Source organism: Accipiter gentilis, chromosome Z, assembly GCF_929443795.1.
Source record: "Accipiter gentilis chromosome Z, bAccGen1.1, whole genome shotgun sequence".
NCBI classification, from domain to species: Eukaryota; Metazoa; Chordata; class Aves; order Accipitriformes; family Accipitridae; genus Astur; species Astur gentilis.
In genome coordinates this window covers 30,815,259-30,834,085 of record NC_064919.1, presented here as the reverse complement: position 1 = coordinate 30,834,085, position 18,827 = coordinate 30,815,259, and the positions used below count along the sequence as shown (strand labels likewise).

Below are 18,827 nucleotides of genomic sequence, written 5' to 3'. Positions count from 1 at the left end.
TGATTAAGTGGGTATGGGGAAACCAAATCAAATCTCTAGAAAAACCTCCCTTCCAAAAGTTCAAGAACACAAAATGGACAAAACCAGAACATGTAGAGTAGAGAGGAAAAATTCAAATGACAGAGGTCCAATTACATGGAAATATGGCAACATAATTGACTGCAAGAAGGCATACTTCAGCCAATACAGACCTTAAAATTTCAGACATCATAAAATAAGCTCTCTCAGTAACTGTTCCTAGTTGCATTATTACCTAAACAAGAAGAGTCCTTGATGAAATGTTGTAGATGACATACCTTCTGTGTCAAACTGAGATCAGGATCCATTTTTATCATTTCCCAGCTGCCATAACCATATTCATAGATGCCTATTAACAAATTGGAGTCATCTTCCTTACCCCAATCTATATCAAAATGAGCAGCCTTGGTGTGGCATGGGATGACATATCTAGCAGAAATAAATTATAAAGACAAATAAGGGATTTTTACTTCTGAAGCAAGGGGGAAGGGAACATATTAAAAGTGATGTATCTAGATTTATTTTCTCTGCTGAGATGCTGGTATATTTAGAAAATTAATCCAAATATTTATCGTTATATTTTCATAACATTTCCATAAAATATTTATTGATATCAGCACTGAAATGTGTTTTAAAGCTGATCAAGACTAAAATATGAGGAACAGATATCTGTCTATGGCCATGAGCTGCATCACAGAGTTGCCTAACCATGAATAAAAGCATAAGTCATCATCCAAGTGTAACTGCTAAGTGGATGGTTTAGGGATTGTGATACACAGGGTGGCAAGGGAAAAAGTTCAGAGGGTAGAAACAACTGCTGTTGTGCTTTCACAGACACTGCTTTGCCCTCACACAGCGATGACATACAGCAGCTCCTCAGCAAGCCTCAATTCTAGTCCTGATTATTAGTAACTGAACACAGGTCCCCAGTGAATACAACTGAGAAGCCAGAGGTGGTACTGGCTTCTATGGCAAGGGAAGAGAGAATGAAGAACAGATGTAGAGCAGGTTACTGCTTACAGGAATAGAAGGACAATGCTGTCACAGTGTGCTTTGAGTCAAATTTGTCTGAAAAAAAGTAATAAAACTTGAAAAATTATCTCCATTACTACTACCTTAAAAACCCCACCAAAACCAAAAAAACCCACACAAAACCAAAACCCAATACCTTTTTCTTTCTTCAGGATCTGAAGGAATGGATTTGTGCAATGGTGCCAACTCTTCTTCATGAGAGATGACTAGCTTTGCATTCACCTGCACTCCTGAGATTCGGAATGTTGGGCCTTTAACTTTCCCAAGTCTACCTCCTTAAAATAAGTGACAACGCTGTTAAAATATTTGCCTTTATGATTATCATACAGAAAAACATAAAGACAAGTAGTAAGACTGATGCTACAGCAGCAAATTTTCAATTATACCAAATGACCTTCTCTTAACCAGATGCTTGAATTAAGCTCCAGAACAAAAGGTATTCCAGATAATAACACATTACTTTTAAATTCCACAGTCAAGCAAAAACATACTGCATTCTCCAATGACAATTCATACACAGAAAGAGGAAAAAAAAGAGTCATCTTACTATATCCATTTTTTAAAATCAACCAGCATGCCCACACAAAAGTGTTTATATTTTGCCCCCGAAAAACTGACAGAACTGTTTTCTATTATGATCACAGCGCAAGAGTAATTCAGACTTCTTGACATTTTTTTATTGCTCCCCAAGCTCCCTGAACACACTGTACCTGCTCTTTCTTGTCCAGATGAATTGTCCTTTAAAGCTTTAATGCATCCATTATGTACAAGCTCTCCCAAACGTCTAAGATCTGTCTCTGATTTATCAACTAGCTCAGCATCTCTAGCTACAGCATCTAACCTGTAATAAAACAAATACACATTTGTATAGCTCTGAAACTTTAGTGATTGTGAATGACTCCTTCAAACTTTGAAGCTGGCGAAATGATCATGTAAGTTATCAGTTACCTGCATTTGCTATGCTGTGTGCAATTTTGATCCAAGGGGGGGGGGGGGGGGGGGAAGTGATACAGATATCAGAGGACAATACAACAAGAACTGTAAAGGACCCTAACCCTACAGTGCTAATTACTGTACATTTCTTCAAAAAAAGAAAAAGGAATAATTTTATATATATGTTCATAGATATATCTCTATATATAAATATATAGATATTTTTTAAAGAAAAAAAGAATGGGAAGTTTTTCTTAAAATAGAGAATAACAAAGAAAGCTTAAAAATAAGAACTGACAATACGGAAAAGGCAAAACTAACTTTGACAGTCACAGTGGATAAACTGATAGGCTTTCAACAGGCTATCAAACAAGACAACCAAATGATTATTACCAATGAAGATAAGACAGCAGGTAAAAAGTATAAAGAAAGTAAGCAGTGCTGCAAATTGAGGTCTGTTGTGTGGCTGTTCATGAACATACCACACATGAAGAAAGGTAAGATATTATGCTAAAGTCATGTTATATTCAAGGCAAAAGACTAGGCACTGTATTTTCTCTTCAGCCTAAGGTTTCTTGCATATTGTTCTAACTTTTATGAAAACAAGATCAAGTTGCTACACAAATAATAATCAAACAAGTTTACCTTTCAAGAGGGCCACCAAACTTCTTGTAACTCTTGATAAACCTAGTAACAGAAAATAATTTTGCCATTTAAATGTATGCTTAACTAACTAAATTGGTTTTAAAATTGTATTAATACAATAACTGATCTTAGTATAATTCTATAGGGACAATGGGGAAAAAAACAAAAAAAGTTGAGAGAGTAGGGCAGCTTAGTATATCCAGATAACACAAAGTCAGAGTAGTATTGGTTTAAGAACTGATGTAAATAAAAGAATAGAAGGTACAATTTACTTTAGAAATTGCTTTATTAATTTCACAAGACAGAAGATTTAGCAGCTGGATGTGTCTAATCATAAGAGTTTAATGTGGATTTACAGTAAATAGAGATTTCAGGCATTAAGTTATGCCTTATATAGTAAAAGGAGCAATCTGCAGCAGCTGATTTGAGATTTTGGGAAATATGACATGAAAGATACTCTCTGTAGCAATGTGTAAGTGATGGAAAGAAACTGGAGTTACCCAAAATAGGAAGGAAATGAAATAAAAATAATTTTAAGAAAAAAGAAAGAAAATTTCCTCAACAATCAAGGCCTCAAATTGATAGTCCAAGCACAAGAATAGCCTTGAAAAAAGAACCAATTCACTGTGTTGTTAGATGAAATGGAAAGGCAAAAAGGATCTTTAAAGTTATTTCTCTAACCAAAAATATTTTGAAAGCTTTACAACTTCTTAGAGAAACATGCATACTTCAATTTCAGAAGCAAAAGTAGTATTTCACAAACCCAAAAAGGTAAATTGCAACAATTCCTCCTCCTTCTAACAAAAAAAATATTTTAGCACCAAATATTGAAAGGACCTGCTGTACAAGATTCAAATAGGATTTCATTTTTTTTTTTTAGTTTAAAAAAGCATGATACAACATTAATTGAATTACAGTGTCAAGAAGTTTAAAAAGAAAACAAAATCCACTCAAATTTCTGTAGCTGTCACCAAAAGGATTTAAATATTCTTTCAGCACTGCAGTTTTTAGATAAAATGACGGGAAGCAGGTTATTTCACTTGTAAGTTAAAAGAAAAGCTCACCCATTGTAACAACTGGCTTTTAAAATCACTGTCTTCATGGGTTGCAGGAATTAACAAATTTAAAACAATCAAGAGTATTTTTCAAACCTAACTTTATCCCTCATTAAAATGAATTCAAATTCTTGCCATGACAGTTCGTTATGTCAGCACAACAAAGTACACAAGGTAAAATATTAAATGCCTAGAACAAAAGAATTTTCAAAGAAATTCAGGAAAAACAGACTGCCTTCTATACTTTCTAGCTCTGTAATAATCATCATCATCACAAATTTTCTTGTCCCTTTAAATATGCATGTCCCCCCCATATCTTACCTCCTGATCTCTGCATCACTAAATCCTTTAATATTTTCTCGAGGAATAGTTCGTGGTCTTCCACGTTTTTTAGGCCGTTTTCTTTCTGAGATAGAGTCACTATCTGATCCAGAGTATCTTCTGCTCCTACTGCGTCTCCCTTCACTTCCATTAAAGCTGATCTGGAATTTCAGAATAGGTAGTTCAAAGCTACGTGATTAACAACCATAAACAAAGTTTTACCTAGCCTGTCAAAAATATGTGTTCAGAAAAGGAGAAAAAAACAAACCAAACAACTTAAGAACCAAAACACAACAACAACCCCCAACAAAGAAACTAAACCAATAGCAATATAAAAAGTACAAGTCAGTCAGAACCAAGAGACACCTGTTTTGCACAGTTTCTCATCCTTGGAAGCATGTATATTTCTTCAAGTTCTTTTTGTCTTTCCTCCTCTTCTATTCTTCGCCTCTGGACTTCTGGAATGATTTCTTCCCAATTTCTTGAATTTCTTTCTGGTTCCAACTCAATATCATCTTCATCCATATTGGAAAAGTTGGCCACCTTGTATATCAGAATACACATATTTTCATCAAATCAATACATGACTTTTTGAAAAAGATTGAGCAACTAATATTTTAGGAATACAATGTTCTAAAGTACATATTTTATGTATTTTTATATATGCTATTCTTTTAGAATATATATAAAATTTATACATACAAAATGCTTCATGGAAGACTGTCCTTAATGAAAGTATTTTTATTAATTTATGAAACAGACAGATTCCATGCAGCATGGGCTAAGATGGGAAAAGATGAGAATCTTTTAAAAGAAAAAGCTGACTAATACAGTAACATAATGAAACACCTCCCTGATAGCTGTATGATTGTTGTTTCACTTCCTTCAAAATAGGGCTAACAACATTTGAATACCTGAGTTACTGTGAACCTATAGTAATATAAAACTCACCAAACATTAATACACTGTAGAAATCAAAGTATGTTGCAAATGAACAATCAGCAGGAGACCTATTTAATAATATGCTGGTCTAAACAAATACATCATGCTCTGCATTTTTTTTTTTGGCATCCAGATTATAATATGTTTAACTGATAATACTTAAAATACCTGGAATTCAAGTTTACTTCAGGGTTAAAGCTGTTTCTAGAAGTCATTAACTAAAAAATGCAAACTTTGTATTTTGCATTCAACAATACACAGCTGCTTAACAAAGGCAATAAATAAAACACCAAACTACCTAGAATTCTTATTATGAATACATTCATAAATATATCTTATTTTATTAGCAAAATACATCATGTATTTTTAAATGTTTTTACTGATGGTAGGTATCCTGTACATGTGAAAAGACATTTTATTAGAGATACAGAATTCACTTACTGAGGCATCTATATCATAAGAAGGAAGAGGCAGATAGCTACACAAAAGAAAAACAGTACCGTTTATAATGGAAAGTGTCATTATGGCAGGAGAGAGGGAACAGAGCAATACCTTGAACTGTGAAAGCAACTCATCTCCCACAGTTAGTGGACCTGGCTCATTTTCCCGAGTTTCAGCCCTCTTCAAGATTTCATCTATATCCATTTCCTGAAAAAGAATTTTCTCTTTACAACAAAATAATTCATACATATTTTCAGTTGTTTTACCTATCTAGCTCAGTAACACTACTTACCTGGGGCTCCTGTTCTTCCCCTTCAGGTTCTTTAAAAAGTTCCTCAGCACCAAACTTCAAAATTGCTGATAACTCCTCTTTATTAAAAGGTGTTGAACTGAAATAAAGGATGTTTCAGGAAAAACATTTTATGTTAGTAACTTGAAAAAGTTCTCTATGATCATGAGTCAATTAAGGTTTTTACAGTTAAATAAAACCCTGTATTTTAAAAACAAAATACGTATTTCATATGCAAATGAAAATCTACAAAGACAATATACTTTGCATCTTTACTTAATCTTATTTTGTCTTTCATTAACCTAGTGAGATAACTTACATTTTTACCTGTCAAATATACCCAAGGGTAAACTGGTATGGAAATAAACACAAATATACCTTGAAGGAGTAGAGCCTGTATGTAGTACGGTTTTCCCTGTAGTGTCCATTCTCTGAATTACCAAATGATCTAACACCATCTTTTTCTTGGCTCTTTCAAGAATATCTTCTTCTACTGATCCTTTTGTGACTAGCCGATAGATATTAACCTACGAATATTTTTTAAAAAGTAAGCAACAACAAGGAGAAATCTCAGTCTTCACTACATATGTTCTGAATTTATTGACCTTTTTCAAATATGAAATACTAGTTCAATCATGTTACCACAGTCTTTACATAAGTGTTTTAAGAAACCAGAGAAATAAACTCTTAGACCTGTCTTTTTTAAACTTCAGTGATTTGGCACAAGCATTGCCACAGGCAAAACTATCCTATGTCCAATTATTACTGTATGTCTTCTGCAAGAAAGAAACCTGAAGAGAACCAAGAAATACATAAGCAAGGGGAATGTGCCTGACATAGCAGTTATTTTCTAGAATGACACGATGCCAATCAATGTGGGGACAGGCAAGCCCACAACTCTTCTCCCTCTCCCATCCATACACAGCTGCCATATTATCTTTCCATATAGGGAGATTTTAAAAAAAGAAAGTTAAATGAGCATTACTAACATTTTTAGACATACACAGCAAGTATTAGTTATTCTCAAAAATACATGAAGACTGAATGGTGCAGACTGAGTGGACAAGCTACTGCATGGAATCCTCCTTCACATTTTGAGATAAAGGTGAATGTGCATACCTGTTTCTTCTGTCCAATCCTATGTGCTCTAGCCTGTGCTTGCAGATCATTCTGTGGATTCCAGTCAGAATCAAATATAACTACAGTGTCAGCAGATGCCAAGTTGATACCTAATCCTCCAGCTCTGGTAGACAGTAAAAAGCAAAAGTCCTGAAATCATAAAGTAAGAAATAGTTTTATATACAATAGTTGTAATATTCTTAAAGGAATCAATATGACGCTTGTTTATGCAGTCTGTGGTGCAGACTAAAAAAAGCATATACTACCAATTCCAAGCTTCTTTAAGCATAAAGCAAACATTGATACCAATATTTTTATAAATAGTTACTGACTTCTCAACAGTTTAAAGGAAGCAGCATCCTAAAAGATGATCACCAATCAAAAAATCCCAACCAAAGACTGGCCAAAAAGTACAAAACCCCTTCCATTAAAGCCTTGTATGTTACAAAGTCCCTCTCCCACACTCCCTACCCCAAGCCCTGGAAAACGAAGCAGCCATGCCAGAGCAGGGAAGACGCTTGAGCCTACAGGTAACTGGTTAAGAGACAGGAAGCTAAAAGTCTTCTGCCAGGTTCAATGCTGTTAAACATATTCATGAACAATATGAAAATGTGATAAGCAACAAGGTGAAAAAGCCAGTAGAAAATAAAGAATTATTCATTCAGAGACAACCATGAAGGACTGCAGAAGGAGCTTGCAATATGCAATAAAACAACATATGAAACACAAGTTAAACAGGCTTAAAAAAAAAATAATCCCAATTTTCAGTACAGTTACAGGAAATAGCAAACCATTACACTCAGGAATGAATCCTGAGAATTTCCATGTAGATCTTAGCTCAGTAATGGCCAAAAAAACCATACAGAACATTCTGAATTGTTGGGAAAGAAATAAAAAATAAAACTCACTTTTCAGTCTTCATTTTTTGTGCAATTTTTTTTATATTTCTTGGGAACAAATAAAACAGATTCCTTAGGAAAAAGATACCATACCTCTGATCCTTCTGCATTAAAATGATCTAGTGCTTGTTTCCTCAATTCCCCTTTTATTGATCCATCAAGTCTCTAAAGAGATTCAATACTATAGTTAAAAAAATAAATTCTTATACTATATTCAAAATCAGAGCAACTTGAATTCTCAACTGCCAAAACTGTTATGTGAAGGGAAAAAAAGTAATGCAATACTTCACATAATTTTTTTAATTCATCTGTTTCACTTCAAAATACTGGTTAGCACATAGCAATTCACAGTCTTTCTAGAAAAAGAACACATTTTCTTGTATCTTTTCTTAAGCAAAGTGGTGCAGATCACATAATCACAAACCAGCTGATATTGGAAGGGACCTCTGGCTATCGTCTTGTCTAACCCTGCTACTCAGGCAGCGACAGCTAAAGCAGGTTGCCCAAGGTCATGCGCAGGTGGCTTTTGAATGTCACAGAGGATGGAGATTCCATAACCTCTGGTCAACTTGTTCCAGTGCTCTGTCACCCTCACAGTAAAGATTTTTTTTTTTTTTTTTTTTTTTTTTTTATATTCAAGATCAAAGCTTATTGGCTACTACCAAGCTTCTTACCTGAAAGGGAAACTGACGATACTTCAGATATTCTGCTAGGATGTCCAGCATCCTCACCATCTGTGAGAAAATCAGAACTCTGTTGCCACGTTCTCGCAGACGAATCAGAAGCTTATCAAGAAGGATTAGTTTCCCACTGCTACGTATTAAATGCTACAAAAACCAAGAAACACACATTACAAAATAAATTTATCTCAACACTAATACATACTGCAGTTGATTAGACATTCATCTGAGGTTTGTTTTTCTTTCTATTGCTGTGGAAGGAAAAAGAAAAAAAGGTAAATTCTGACATTCCTTAAGAATTTTATAGTTTAAAACATGCATACTATATATAGTCTCCTAGACCTAAAAAAACCCCAAACCCCCACCAAATTCATGTGACCATAAGACAACACTGCTATATAAATTTACTAGCATGCAGCATTAACTGAACATGAAAGTTTACTCTGTGTTTAGCTGATTCTAACTGAAATCAACAGCATTACTAACTCACATATTTTTAAAGGAAATGCATTGTTCAGTTTCCTGTCTTCAAATCACATCTTAACATCTCATCAAAACATGAAGTAAATATATGGGCTTAAAAATTTAAGCAGTTATGATGTAGGCACAAATTCTTTTCTGCCAAATAAAAAATAAAATTTGGTAACCAGTAAAATATAAGACTGAGAAAAAACTATGTTAGTACTACTATCTCTTCACTTCCAATCTTTTGAAAAGAAATAGGTACTGCTGCTTAATCCTTGTAAGTATTTTTAAACAAAGCCCATCAATGAAGTTTCTCAGGCAATATAAAGTAAAAGGAATCTCATTTGTGGTGCCTAACATTGTAACCCACCTAAAGCCTGTTAAGCCTTCTCAGCTCCATTGGGAGTAACTAGAAGAGAAACGCCAGCAAATGTGAAACTTAATGTTGAAAATGTTAGGCCTCTTTAGGTGAAGATGCTTGGGACAGAATTTTGGGGAGTGCTAAGTTTTCAGTTAGGTGCTTTTATTCTTTAAGCCATAAGGGACAAGAATATTTGCCACTGCACAAACTAGTAGCTTTGGAAAGGTATTTAAATTATCAACTTGAAAGCTTACAGGAAAAAATCATCTTTAGAAACATTTATGTTGGTATAAACTGCACCACCACCAACAGTCATCTTATCTGCTGCTGTGCTTCGCAGCAGTTTTGGTACAAATATTAGTTGACCTTAAAAAAAAAAAACCACACCCCCCCCCCCCCCCCCAAAAAAAAAACCAACAGACCATCTTTAGTAGTGGTAATTGTTTTCAGCTTTGGATGCTTATTACTTTCATTTCCTTTCACTTTGGTTGTTCGCAGGCATACAAAGAACAGTATCTGATTATTAAAAAAAGGCTTAAAAGCATTCTGCAGATGACTTTCTCCTATCGCATAGATTGCTGGTGTATCACCACCAGTCACATGCTTTTCCACTCTGTATTGAGTTTGCATGGCAAGGTTTGGGACAGGGGGGCCATGCACTACAGGGGTGGCTTCTGTGAGAAGCTGCTGGAAGCTTCCTCTATGTCTGACAGACCCAATGCCATCCAGCTACAAGACAGACCCACCACTGGCCAAGGCCAAGCCCATCAGCAATGCAAAGTTGCTGCGGAACAGAAATGGCAGCTGGAGAGAGGAGTGAGAACATGCGAGAGAAACAACTCTGCAGACCCCCAAGTCAGTGAAGAAGGAGGGGGAGGAGAAGCTCCAGGCGCCAGAGCAGAGATTCCCCTGCAGCCCATGGGGAAGACCATGGTGAGGCAGGCTGTCCCCCTGCAGCCCATGGAGGTCCACGGTGGAGCAGATATCCACCGGCAGCCCATGGATGACCCCACGCCGGAGCAGGTGGGTTCCTGAAGGAGGTTGTGACCCTGTGGGACGCGTGCACTGGAGCAGGCTCCTGGCAGGACCTGTGGCCCTTGGAAAGAGATGAGCCCACGCTGGGGCAGGTTTGCTGGCAGGACCTGTGACCCTGCGAGGGACCCACACTGGAGCAGTTTGTGAAGAACTGCAGCCCATAGGAAGGACTCACATTAGTGAAGTTCCTGGAGAAGTGTCTCCCATGGGAGGGACCCCACACTGGGGGAGGGGAAGAGTGAGGAGTCCTCCCCCTGAGGAGGAAGGAGCAGCAAAGACAACGTGTGATGAACTGACACCAACCCCCATTCCCCATCCCCTTGTGCTGCTGTGGGGCAGGAGGTAGAGAAATTGGGAGTAAGCTGTGCCTGGGAAGAAGGGAGCAGTGGGGGAAGGTGTTTTGAGTTTATTTCTCATTACCCTACTCTGATTTGTTTGTCAATAAATCAAGTTAAATTTTCCCTAAGTCAAGTCTGTTTTGCCCATGATGGTAATTGGTGAGTGATCTCTCCCTGTCCTTATCTGGACCCATGAGCCTTTCGTTATATTCTCTCTCCCCTGCCCAGCTGAGGAGGGGGAGTGATAGAGTGGCTTTGGTGGGCACCTGGTATCCAGCCAGGGTCAACCTACCACACATTCACATTACATTTACCTGCTTAGCTGCTTTATTTGACTTGAGCTAAAAACAGATCAAGTTTATTTTGTGAGAAAATACACAGCCTGTTTCAAGCCATTTCCTTTTTACTTTAATTGTAATTAAAATTGGGGATATTTTATTTAGTCAATTATCTATCAATTATTCAGTTCCACTTAAGAAACAAAAACCAATTCACTGACTTGTAAAAGCCAGGATGCACATTTTCCAGAGAACTTGTTTTTTTCTTAATATACTTCAATAAAAATTAATCAACTGCCAGAGGACTATAAAATTGTGTGAATATTACAGATGTCAAATAGAACTTTTTTTTCCTTTCTTAATTAAAAAGTGACATTACCTGTAAGGCCTCCTGCTTATTATAGAATTCATTATCATCTGGTGGTTTAATGAGGTAGCAATGGTTACAACACTTCTTGAGTTCCATCATGATGTTCAAAAAGCCTGAGGTACTGCCTTTTGAACCTTTACTGAGGGCTTTGTAATTCCTGGTTAAAATCCACCTATAACATAAGATGTACAATGTAAGTAATTTCTAACTGTATGTGGAAGCAAGAGAGATGTAAGCTCTCAAAATATAAACAAGCTAAAGAAAAAAAGCAGCTCCCAAAAGAATGTACAAATATGCCAAATAAAAGAAGCTACATGAATAGACATTAGACCAGTGTAGTTCTTGAGCCCTTGCTTGCTAGAATTTTACTGTTGTGAAACCCTAGAAGCCTTGAGTTCAAATTGCATTATAAAAATCTATTATACTGCAGTAACTTTCATGTGGACATATCACTAAACCAGCACAATTTAAAAAGTGTTGCTATTTACTTGTAATACTGCTTCTGCAATGCACTCATTTCCATCCTCAGAATTTGTTCAACTTTAGCAGGTAAAGACTTTTCTACATCTTTTTTAACTCTTCTCAGCAGAAATGGTTCAAGTTCTTTGTGAAGACTTGCATAACCATACTCTCTCCCTTTGCCATGTTCCTCTTCAAAATCCTCCCAGGAGGAAAACCTTCAACATAATAAACAATAAGTGCAAAATAATGACATACTGTGAATGACTGAAGATGCAAAATTCAAGAAGAGAACACAAACACAGAACGTGTATAAATATACCACAAGAGCACACAAACATTTGAATTTCTTCCCCATTCCCTTCTGTTTAACTTATCAATTTCTGAATTTTCATCTCACATGAAATTCCAAATACTTTGCCTGTAAATAGAAGAATGGAATTTTTCCAAACACATTTACAGAATGAAAACTACTGAATTTTAACTTGTCCAGTGGAGACCCAACATTTTTCTTTTTCTGCAAGGATACTCGCCAAGATGGTTGATAGGACAAGAGGAAATGGCCTCAAGTTGAGGCAAGGGAGATTGAGGTTAGATACTAGTTAAAATTTTTTTTACTGAGAGGGTTGTCAAACATCAGAACGGGCTGCCCAGGGAAGTGGTTGAGTCACCATCCCTGGAGGTATTCAAAAAGCAAGTGGACAGGGTACTTCAGGACATGGTTTAGTGGGCATGGTTGATGGTTGGACTTGATGATCTTGGAGGTCTTTTCCAACCTAAATGATTCTATGATTCTATGGTTCCAGAAATTCTGTTATTACATTTATCAAGAGCAGCATGAAAAAACAGCTGCATGGCTGGAGGGTGTGCAAAAGAACAAGAGGCTACCCAATCTACGTTTTGCAGCTTGTATAGCTTGTATAGCTGAAGCGTAACTATCCTCTGTGCTAACAGACTAGGAGAATACACTTTATGATCAAATGAAGCATGGGTACTACACCATAGTGGCTTTCTTGTAAGGTTCTGAAGAAGTCAGGACAATCCATAGCTCAAGCTAAATGGAACTATGGTGCCTGGCATTTACAAGATGTCTAACAGGAACATATGCTCTCACACATGAGCTCTAACTTGTCTTAGGTATAAGCAGAGGTCAGTACAAAATAAGGTCAATACACTAAGCTTACTGTATGCAAACCGTATGGGAAAACCAAGTATCTGACTGAACTACAGGATATTGGGCATCTTGGTACAAATTTATTTAGGTTCTGACCCATACACCAATCCATCATTTTTGTGGACTGCCAAAATGGAAAAAGGTGACAACTGCTACCAGTATTACTTATCAGGAGCAGCATGAAAAAAATATATGCATCTACTTTACATAGAATATTTAAATGATCTTTCAGTACGATTCCCTACTTCTACTGATTCTCAAATCACTACGCTACTTCACAGTAACAAATTTGACCAAAAAAATGTTAAGAAGAATCACATAAAACACTTCCTTACTTTTCTGGCATGATGAAGTGCAACAAAGACCAAAGCTCTTTGAGGGAGTTTTGCAGAGGGGTTCCAGTAATAAGAAGACGATGGTTAGACTTAAAGTCTATTAAAGTCTTGTACAGAAGAGAGTCGTCATTTTTTAAACGATGAGCTTCGTCAACTCCTATGAACGCCCAATTCAGACCACCAAGGAACGACTTAAAGAAATGGAGGGGGGGGGGAATATTATACAAATAAACACATTGCGTAATTTTGCACATTGTATAATCAAGCAATAAACACCATCACTTCTTGGTTTATTTCAATAAAATATGGACAGCTATATGTTTTTAGTACTCATTATGGCTTTTACATTTGCCAGATTCAATGGAAGGTTGTGCAAGCATCCCAAGAAAGTATAAATTAAGTTTAAAAGGAAAAAAAGGACAAGTCTGACCTATATTAATTTTTACATGACAAAAAAAAAAAATCACTATTGACCTCTTTTTCCCAGCATGTATAAACACATAAAGTAAAAATGTTCTGCTTCTTGACCATCTATAAATTTCCATATACTGCTAGAAGAATTAACAATAACTCGGCGTGCTACCACTATGAATACAGTATTAATACATGTACACATACTACTATATACACAATAACAAAGAAAAACTACATGGGATTTCAAGAGTTCTGTATCACTTTTGGGGCTAGGGGTTGGGTTCTTTTTCAGTTCCTTGACAGTAGTTTGCAAACAAATAGAGCTCTTAAGATGCGAAGAGACTATTACAGTAATGAGAAACCCAAGCAAACTGGACAAAAAGAAGTGTTACCCACTTAATGAAATGCAAAAAGGCTGAGAGCCTTACCACACTTACAGAAAATCTAGAATTGCTTAAAAAAAAACAAACAAAAACCCAAACCAACACACACACATGAACCCCCAAAACCCAAACCACACACTGTCATACTTCCAAAACAAAAGCTATCACACTCTCTGTAAATTTAATGGGCCAAAACCCAAATACATGCAAGTCTAAAGAGAGTTCTACACCAGAAACATTATTTTTATCTTGCTGAAGTGCGATTACCTTATCCTTCAGCAAAATTTCATATGTTGTTAGAAGTATGTTAAATTTTAATCGTTTGGTCTGTGGATGCATCCATTCATGAGTTCTTATCTACAAAAAGAATCAAGAGGAAAAAAGGTCTTGTTGACTGAGGTAAATTTAAACATTTACATTGCTGCAGTACTTAAGTGACATACTATAATATGATCACAAAACAAAAGCAAAACATATTAACATACACAAGGCTCAACTTCAAACCTGTCTAAGCACTCAAAAAATATTTTGTTTAAAGTCTGAAGAGACACCAAAGAATTTCTACAACACATTTTTTACTTTAATGGATATGATTACTAACATTCAGAAAACACATTAATAAAACAAACCAACAACTTTTCAGGAAATAAATTAAAATCATGACTGGCTTGCCTACATATTTATTTTCACTGTATCCACCTAAATAATCATATTGCAGAAGATAATTTGTTCTCAAATGCAAGAATAAATTTTTAATCCTATTCACTATTAAGCAGGAAGGAAATCTTTCCCACACATTTATATCAGATCAAAATCTAAGCTTTCAATTTGCATCTTAAACACATAGTGTTTTAGTATTTGCTCAGTCCTAACCGAAATACAGGACATTAGCAGAGGATAGGAATATGAATTGAGTCTTATTTATCTACAAGCCTTTCCAACGATAAAGAGAAATACTCACCATATTTCTGCTAGTTATATCTCCTAAGTAAACTACAGCATTCATCTGAGGAGCCCAAGTTTGAATCTCTCTTTGCCAAGATGTCAAAGTAGAAAGTGGCACAACCAGCAAGAAAGGCCCATACAATTGATGTTCATGAAACAGGTAGTTCAGAAAAGAAATTGTTTGTATTGTTTTACCCAGACCCATTTCATCTGCCAGAATACAGCTATTCCCTCTAAAGAAAAAAACAAAAAACAAACCAACAACAACAAAAATTTAGGGGTGGTATAGAGAAGGGGAGGGATTGGACAAGAAGAAATTACTATCTTTTGAGCACAAAAACCATTCATACAAGTTTTCAAGGTTTTGCAACTATACATCTTAAAGAAGTTTATTTCCTTTTTCCATAAAAGGAATTTCCAACTCCTCCCCACCACTTAATACTTTAATTAAATTAATAAAGTTCACAAAAATTTTGCAAATATTCATCATAGGTCTAATTTTCAAAGTATAACACTAATGTTGACATTTCAGAAGAGTTTGCTTTGGGTTTTCTGATTTTACTGGTTTAGATTTGTTTGCTTTTTAAAAATATGACTTACCCCCACAGGAAATTAAAAGTAAAGCAACAACAGAGCTTAGCTGTTTTTGAGAACAGCCGTGGAATAAGTTTTGGTACTACTTAGAATAAAATGACTCCCCTCAGACCTCTACTTTGAGCTTACTATATGAAACCCTCCACCTTCAAAAAAAATACAGAAAAATCAATTTCAAAGTTTTACAAATGCTTACAGTTTACAAACAGAAACACTCATTTCAGAGTATACTTACTTGCACCATGAGTGAGCAAGCCAATTCAATCCATTTAACTGATAATCTCTTAATTCTAAACTTTCATGTCCTCCAATGTAAGATGGCTGCTTCTTTAGTGCAACAAACCTTGGCCTCTGTTTCAGAACCTGTCAAAAGCAAATTGATCATCAGTTCTACTACCAACTGAAGTTACCAAAATGTCTTCCTATACAAAAAATAGCAATAGGGATCTACTGCATCACCAAGTCTAATTTTCATCCATTGACAAAAACTAGGCTATATAAAAACACCAAGCAATTTGCAAGTTGAAATTGTTTTGATTGCTAATCTAAATTTCAAAATGGGAGTGACATTAACTCACCCAATGTTTACTCTTAAAATAACCTTCAAAACTAAACAAGCCCAAAAACCTACTATTAGTAGTGTTATTTTCCGCATGTATTACTATATATCATTATATATATAATGTTCTGAACAACCTTCAAAAAATATTTCATAATATGTATATCTTATCTCTGGATTCATACAAGATTTTCACATTTTTACAGTCACAACTGATGTGGTGGCTTGAACCAGGCTGGCAGCTAAGTTGCCACCCAGTTGCTTACTCACTCCCCACTGTAGCAGGACAAGGGAGTTAACTGAAAGGGCAAAAGTGAGGAAAAACTTGTAGGTCAAAATAAAGAGCTTACTGGGTGAAGGAATAAACCCCAACCAACCAAACCCAAAACCCACAGCCAAAAAAACCCCCCACAAATGACAACGGGAGTCACACATTAACTTACCAGCAGACTGATGACCAGCAAGTCTCCAAGCAACAGTCACCTTCAAATGCCCTGCTCATGCCACCCATTTTTATCGCTCAGCATAACATTAAATGGCATGGAATACCTCTTTTGTCAGTTGGGGTCAGCTGTACTGGCTGTGCTCCCTCCCAGCCCCTTGCCCATCCACAGCCTGCTCATGGTGAGAAGTGCACAGCAAGAAACAGAGAAGGCCTTGACACTCTGCAAGCACCATTCAACAGCAGCCAAAACACTAATGTCTTATAGACACTATTTAGGTCACAAATCTAACACACCAGCCATACAGGCTGCTATGAAGAAAATTAACTCCATCCCAGTCAGACCCAGTACAACAGATTATAAATCCATTGCAAATTACATACTCACCTTGCAGTCCTTAAACGGAGTGGTCTTGGATTGATTTCTGCTAAAGTACTCATCAATGCGTGCCTGAAACTTCTTGGCAATGAGAGCACCATCTTCCCAGCTACATTCTGAATAAGGCAGACCCTGCCATTTACAATAATAGTCTGGATAACCAGCCGCTGATTTCTGATTTGAATGAGCTGAAGAAATGCACCAGAAATATCTAATCAGCATTATACTTATCTTATGAACACATTAATTCTAGGTAATAAGACAACATAAGCTAGCTTCATAGCACAGACAGTATGACAACTTTTTTCTTTACCTGAAGTTTTGGACTAAAAAGTTAGTGATACTGATATTCTAAATCTCTTAGCTACAAATGCAACATATAAGCAGTGAACATACAGAACTCTCAACACTGTTTTCTGTCTGCAAGTTTGTAACATACCAATTATTCTTTCCACTATCTGATATTGTTTATGTAGATCATCTGTAAGCTCCTGCTGGCAGTTGTAATATTCCACATCTTCTGGAGAAGCATTTTTCAGCCTGTAATGGGAATTAATTTACAACACTTGTTACACTATAGAGTTCTAAAACTAAGAAAATTTGGCAACTCTAAATCTCTGAATGCAAGCATCACAGGAATGTTGCTTAGAGAGCTTCTTTGAAAGGATAACTTAGAAATTCCTACTATAAAATTGTTGCATCTGGCCTAGGTGGCTCGTAATTAATGACTGAGAATGCTTACCAAGAGACACAAGTACTACAGCTACAGGTGGTACTAGTCATGCAGTTAATTCAGAATGCCTATTCTCAACAATAAATAGTGTACTTCACAGGGTATTTTCATGGAACAGTATTCAGGGTGGCTCACTCTATAGGAATCTATCTTATGATTAAGTTGCTAATAATCCATTAGTATTCATTGATTATATTAAACATACTAATAAAACTGAACACCAAAAAGGTGACTTCAAAATGTATGGATTTCTTCAGGTTTTTGTTCTTGGGCTTGAACTGGAGGTTTGAGCCAAGAAAACTGAATTCTTCAAAGTAATCTGAAATGGCTAATACACAAAGAAAACATTAATCTCTGCAGTGATTCTGGAAGAACTCTGATCAAAGTGTAACAACAAAATTAGTAAAAGGTACAATTTTACACACACGCACACTAAAAGCAGGTTCAGAAGATCATCTCACAGCAACATGTTAAGAAGGTTTCAACTTTTAAGGTTTTTGTCTTCCTGTTGCATAGACACTTGAAATTATGCCCTCAAGAAGAGGTAACAGGTCTCAGAAACACAATAGAACATCTACCTTGTTACAAAATAAGTATTGTGGAAGGCTACATAAAAATATTCACCATCGTTTTGTTTCCTGATCCTTTTTCTTATAGTTGTCCAGTTTCTTCATTCCTTTAACATTTTGTTGCTTCAGTGTTTCCTCAGTTTCCCAAGTGTTATGGATGTGTGACCAACCTTTCCATTTAATAAGATACTGTATTTCTCCTGCCTCCTTTGACTTTTCAAACCCAGCATTTGGGTCACCATCTGCCTCAACTGCATAGATGGTGGTTGCAGCACCTGTAGCTGTGAAAGAAACCGCATCATAAGCCTTAATTAAATATGCATTATTGTAAGTTAACCAGTAATGCTTTTAGATGTGCATATATTTGACTAGTATCTACAGCTCTCATGTCTTTACTCTTATTCGTACAATTACAGCATTGATATGTTCACACATGCACAAGTAGTCAAAAGAATCAAAAAAGCAACAAAAACTTCTGTACCTAACCTACAATAGCTTATCTTTCCCATGAGAATTTTCTTTGCATTCCTAGTTTTTAAAGTAATCACCAGGGAACGCTCCACTAATGCTGCTTCTTGTCTTCTATTACTCTCATCCCTGAGCGTACAAAAGACATCTGA

The 18,827-nt window shown here is 36.1% G+C and overlaps 1 protein-coding gene across 3 annotated transcripts in view; it reads right to left on the bottom strand.

Annotated features, from left to right (window-relative positions):
* The window catches only part of CHD1 (chromodomain helicase DNA binding protein 1), a 58,128-nt gene that overhangs the window by 12,104 nt on the left and 27,197 nt on the right, over positions 1 to 18,827 (bottom strand). For all 3 annotated transcript variants that reach the window (XM_049796291.1, XM_049796292.1, XM_049796293.1), the window contains exons 8-28: positions 18,263 to 18,488; positions 17,345 to 17,445; positions 16,915 to 17,093; positions 15,761 to 15,888; positions 14,948 to 15,164; positions 14,254 to 14,343; positions 13,190 to 13,380; positions 11,710 to 11,898; positions 11,231 to 11,393; positions 8,369 to 8,521; positions 7,788 to 7,859; positions 6,796 to 6,945; positions 6,055 to 6,203; positions 5,680 to 5,776; positions 5,499 to 5,594; positions 4,371 to 4,547; positions 4,005 to 4,165; positions 2,629 to 2,670; positions 1,761 to 1,891; positions 1,187 to 1,325; positions 297 to 447 (exon numbers count right to left, since the gene is read on the bottom strand). In XM_049796291.1, the coding sequence (XP_049652248.1) occupies positions 297 to 447; positions 1,187 to 1,325; positions 1,761 to 1,891; positions 2,629 to 2,670; positions 4,005 to 4,165; positions 4,371 to 4,547; positions 5,499 to 5,594; positions 5,680 to 5,776; positions 6,055 to 6,203; positions 6,796 to 6,945; positions 7,788 to 7,859; positions 8,369 to 8,521; positions 11,231 to 11,393; positions 11,710 to 11,898; positions 13,190 to 13,380; positions 14,254 to 14,343; positions 14,948 to 15,164; positions 15,761 to 15,888; positions 16,915 to 17,093; positions 17,345 to 17,445; positions 18,263 to 18,488 (3,002 nt within the window). The remainder of the gene's footprint in view (positions 1 to 296; positions 448 to 1,186; positions 1,326 to 1,760; positions 1,892 to 2,628; positions 2,671 to 4,004; positions 4,166 to 4,370; positions 4,548 to 5,498; positions 5,595 to 5,679; positions 5,777 to 6,054; positions 6,204 to 6,795; positions 6,946 to 7,787; positions 7,860 to 8,368; positions 8,522 to 11,230; positions 11,394 to 11,709; positions 11,899 to 13,189; positions 13,381 to 14,253; positions 14,344 to 14,947; positions 15,165 to 15,760; positions 15,889 to 16,914; positions 17,094 to 17,344; positions 17,446 to 18,262; positions 18,489 to 18,827) is intronic.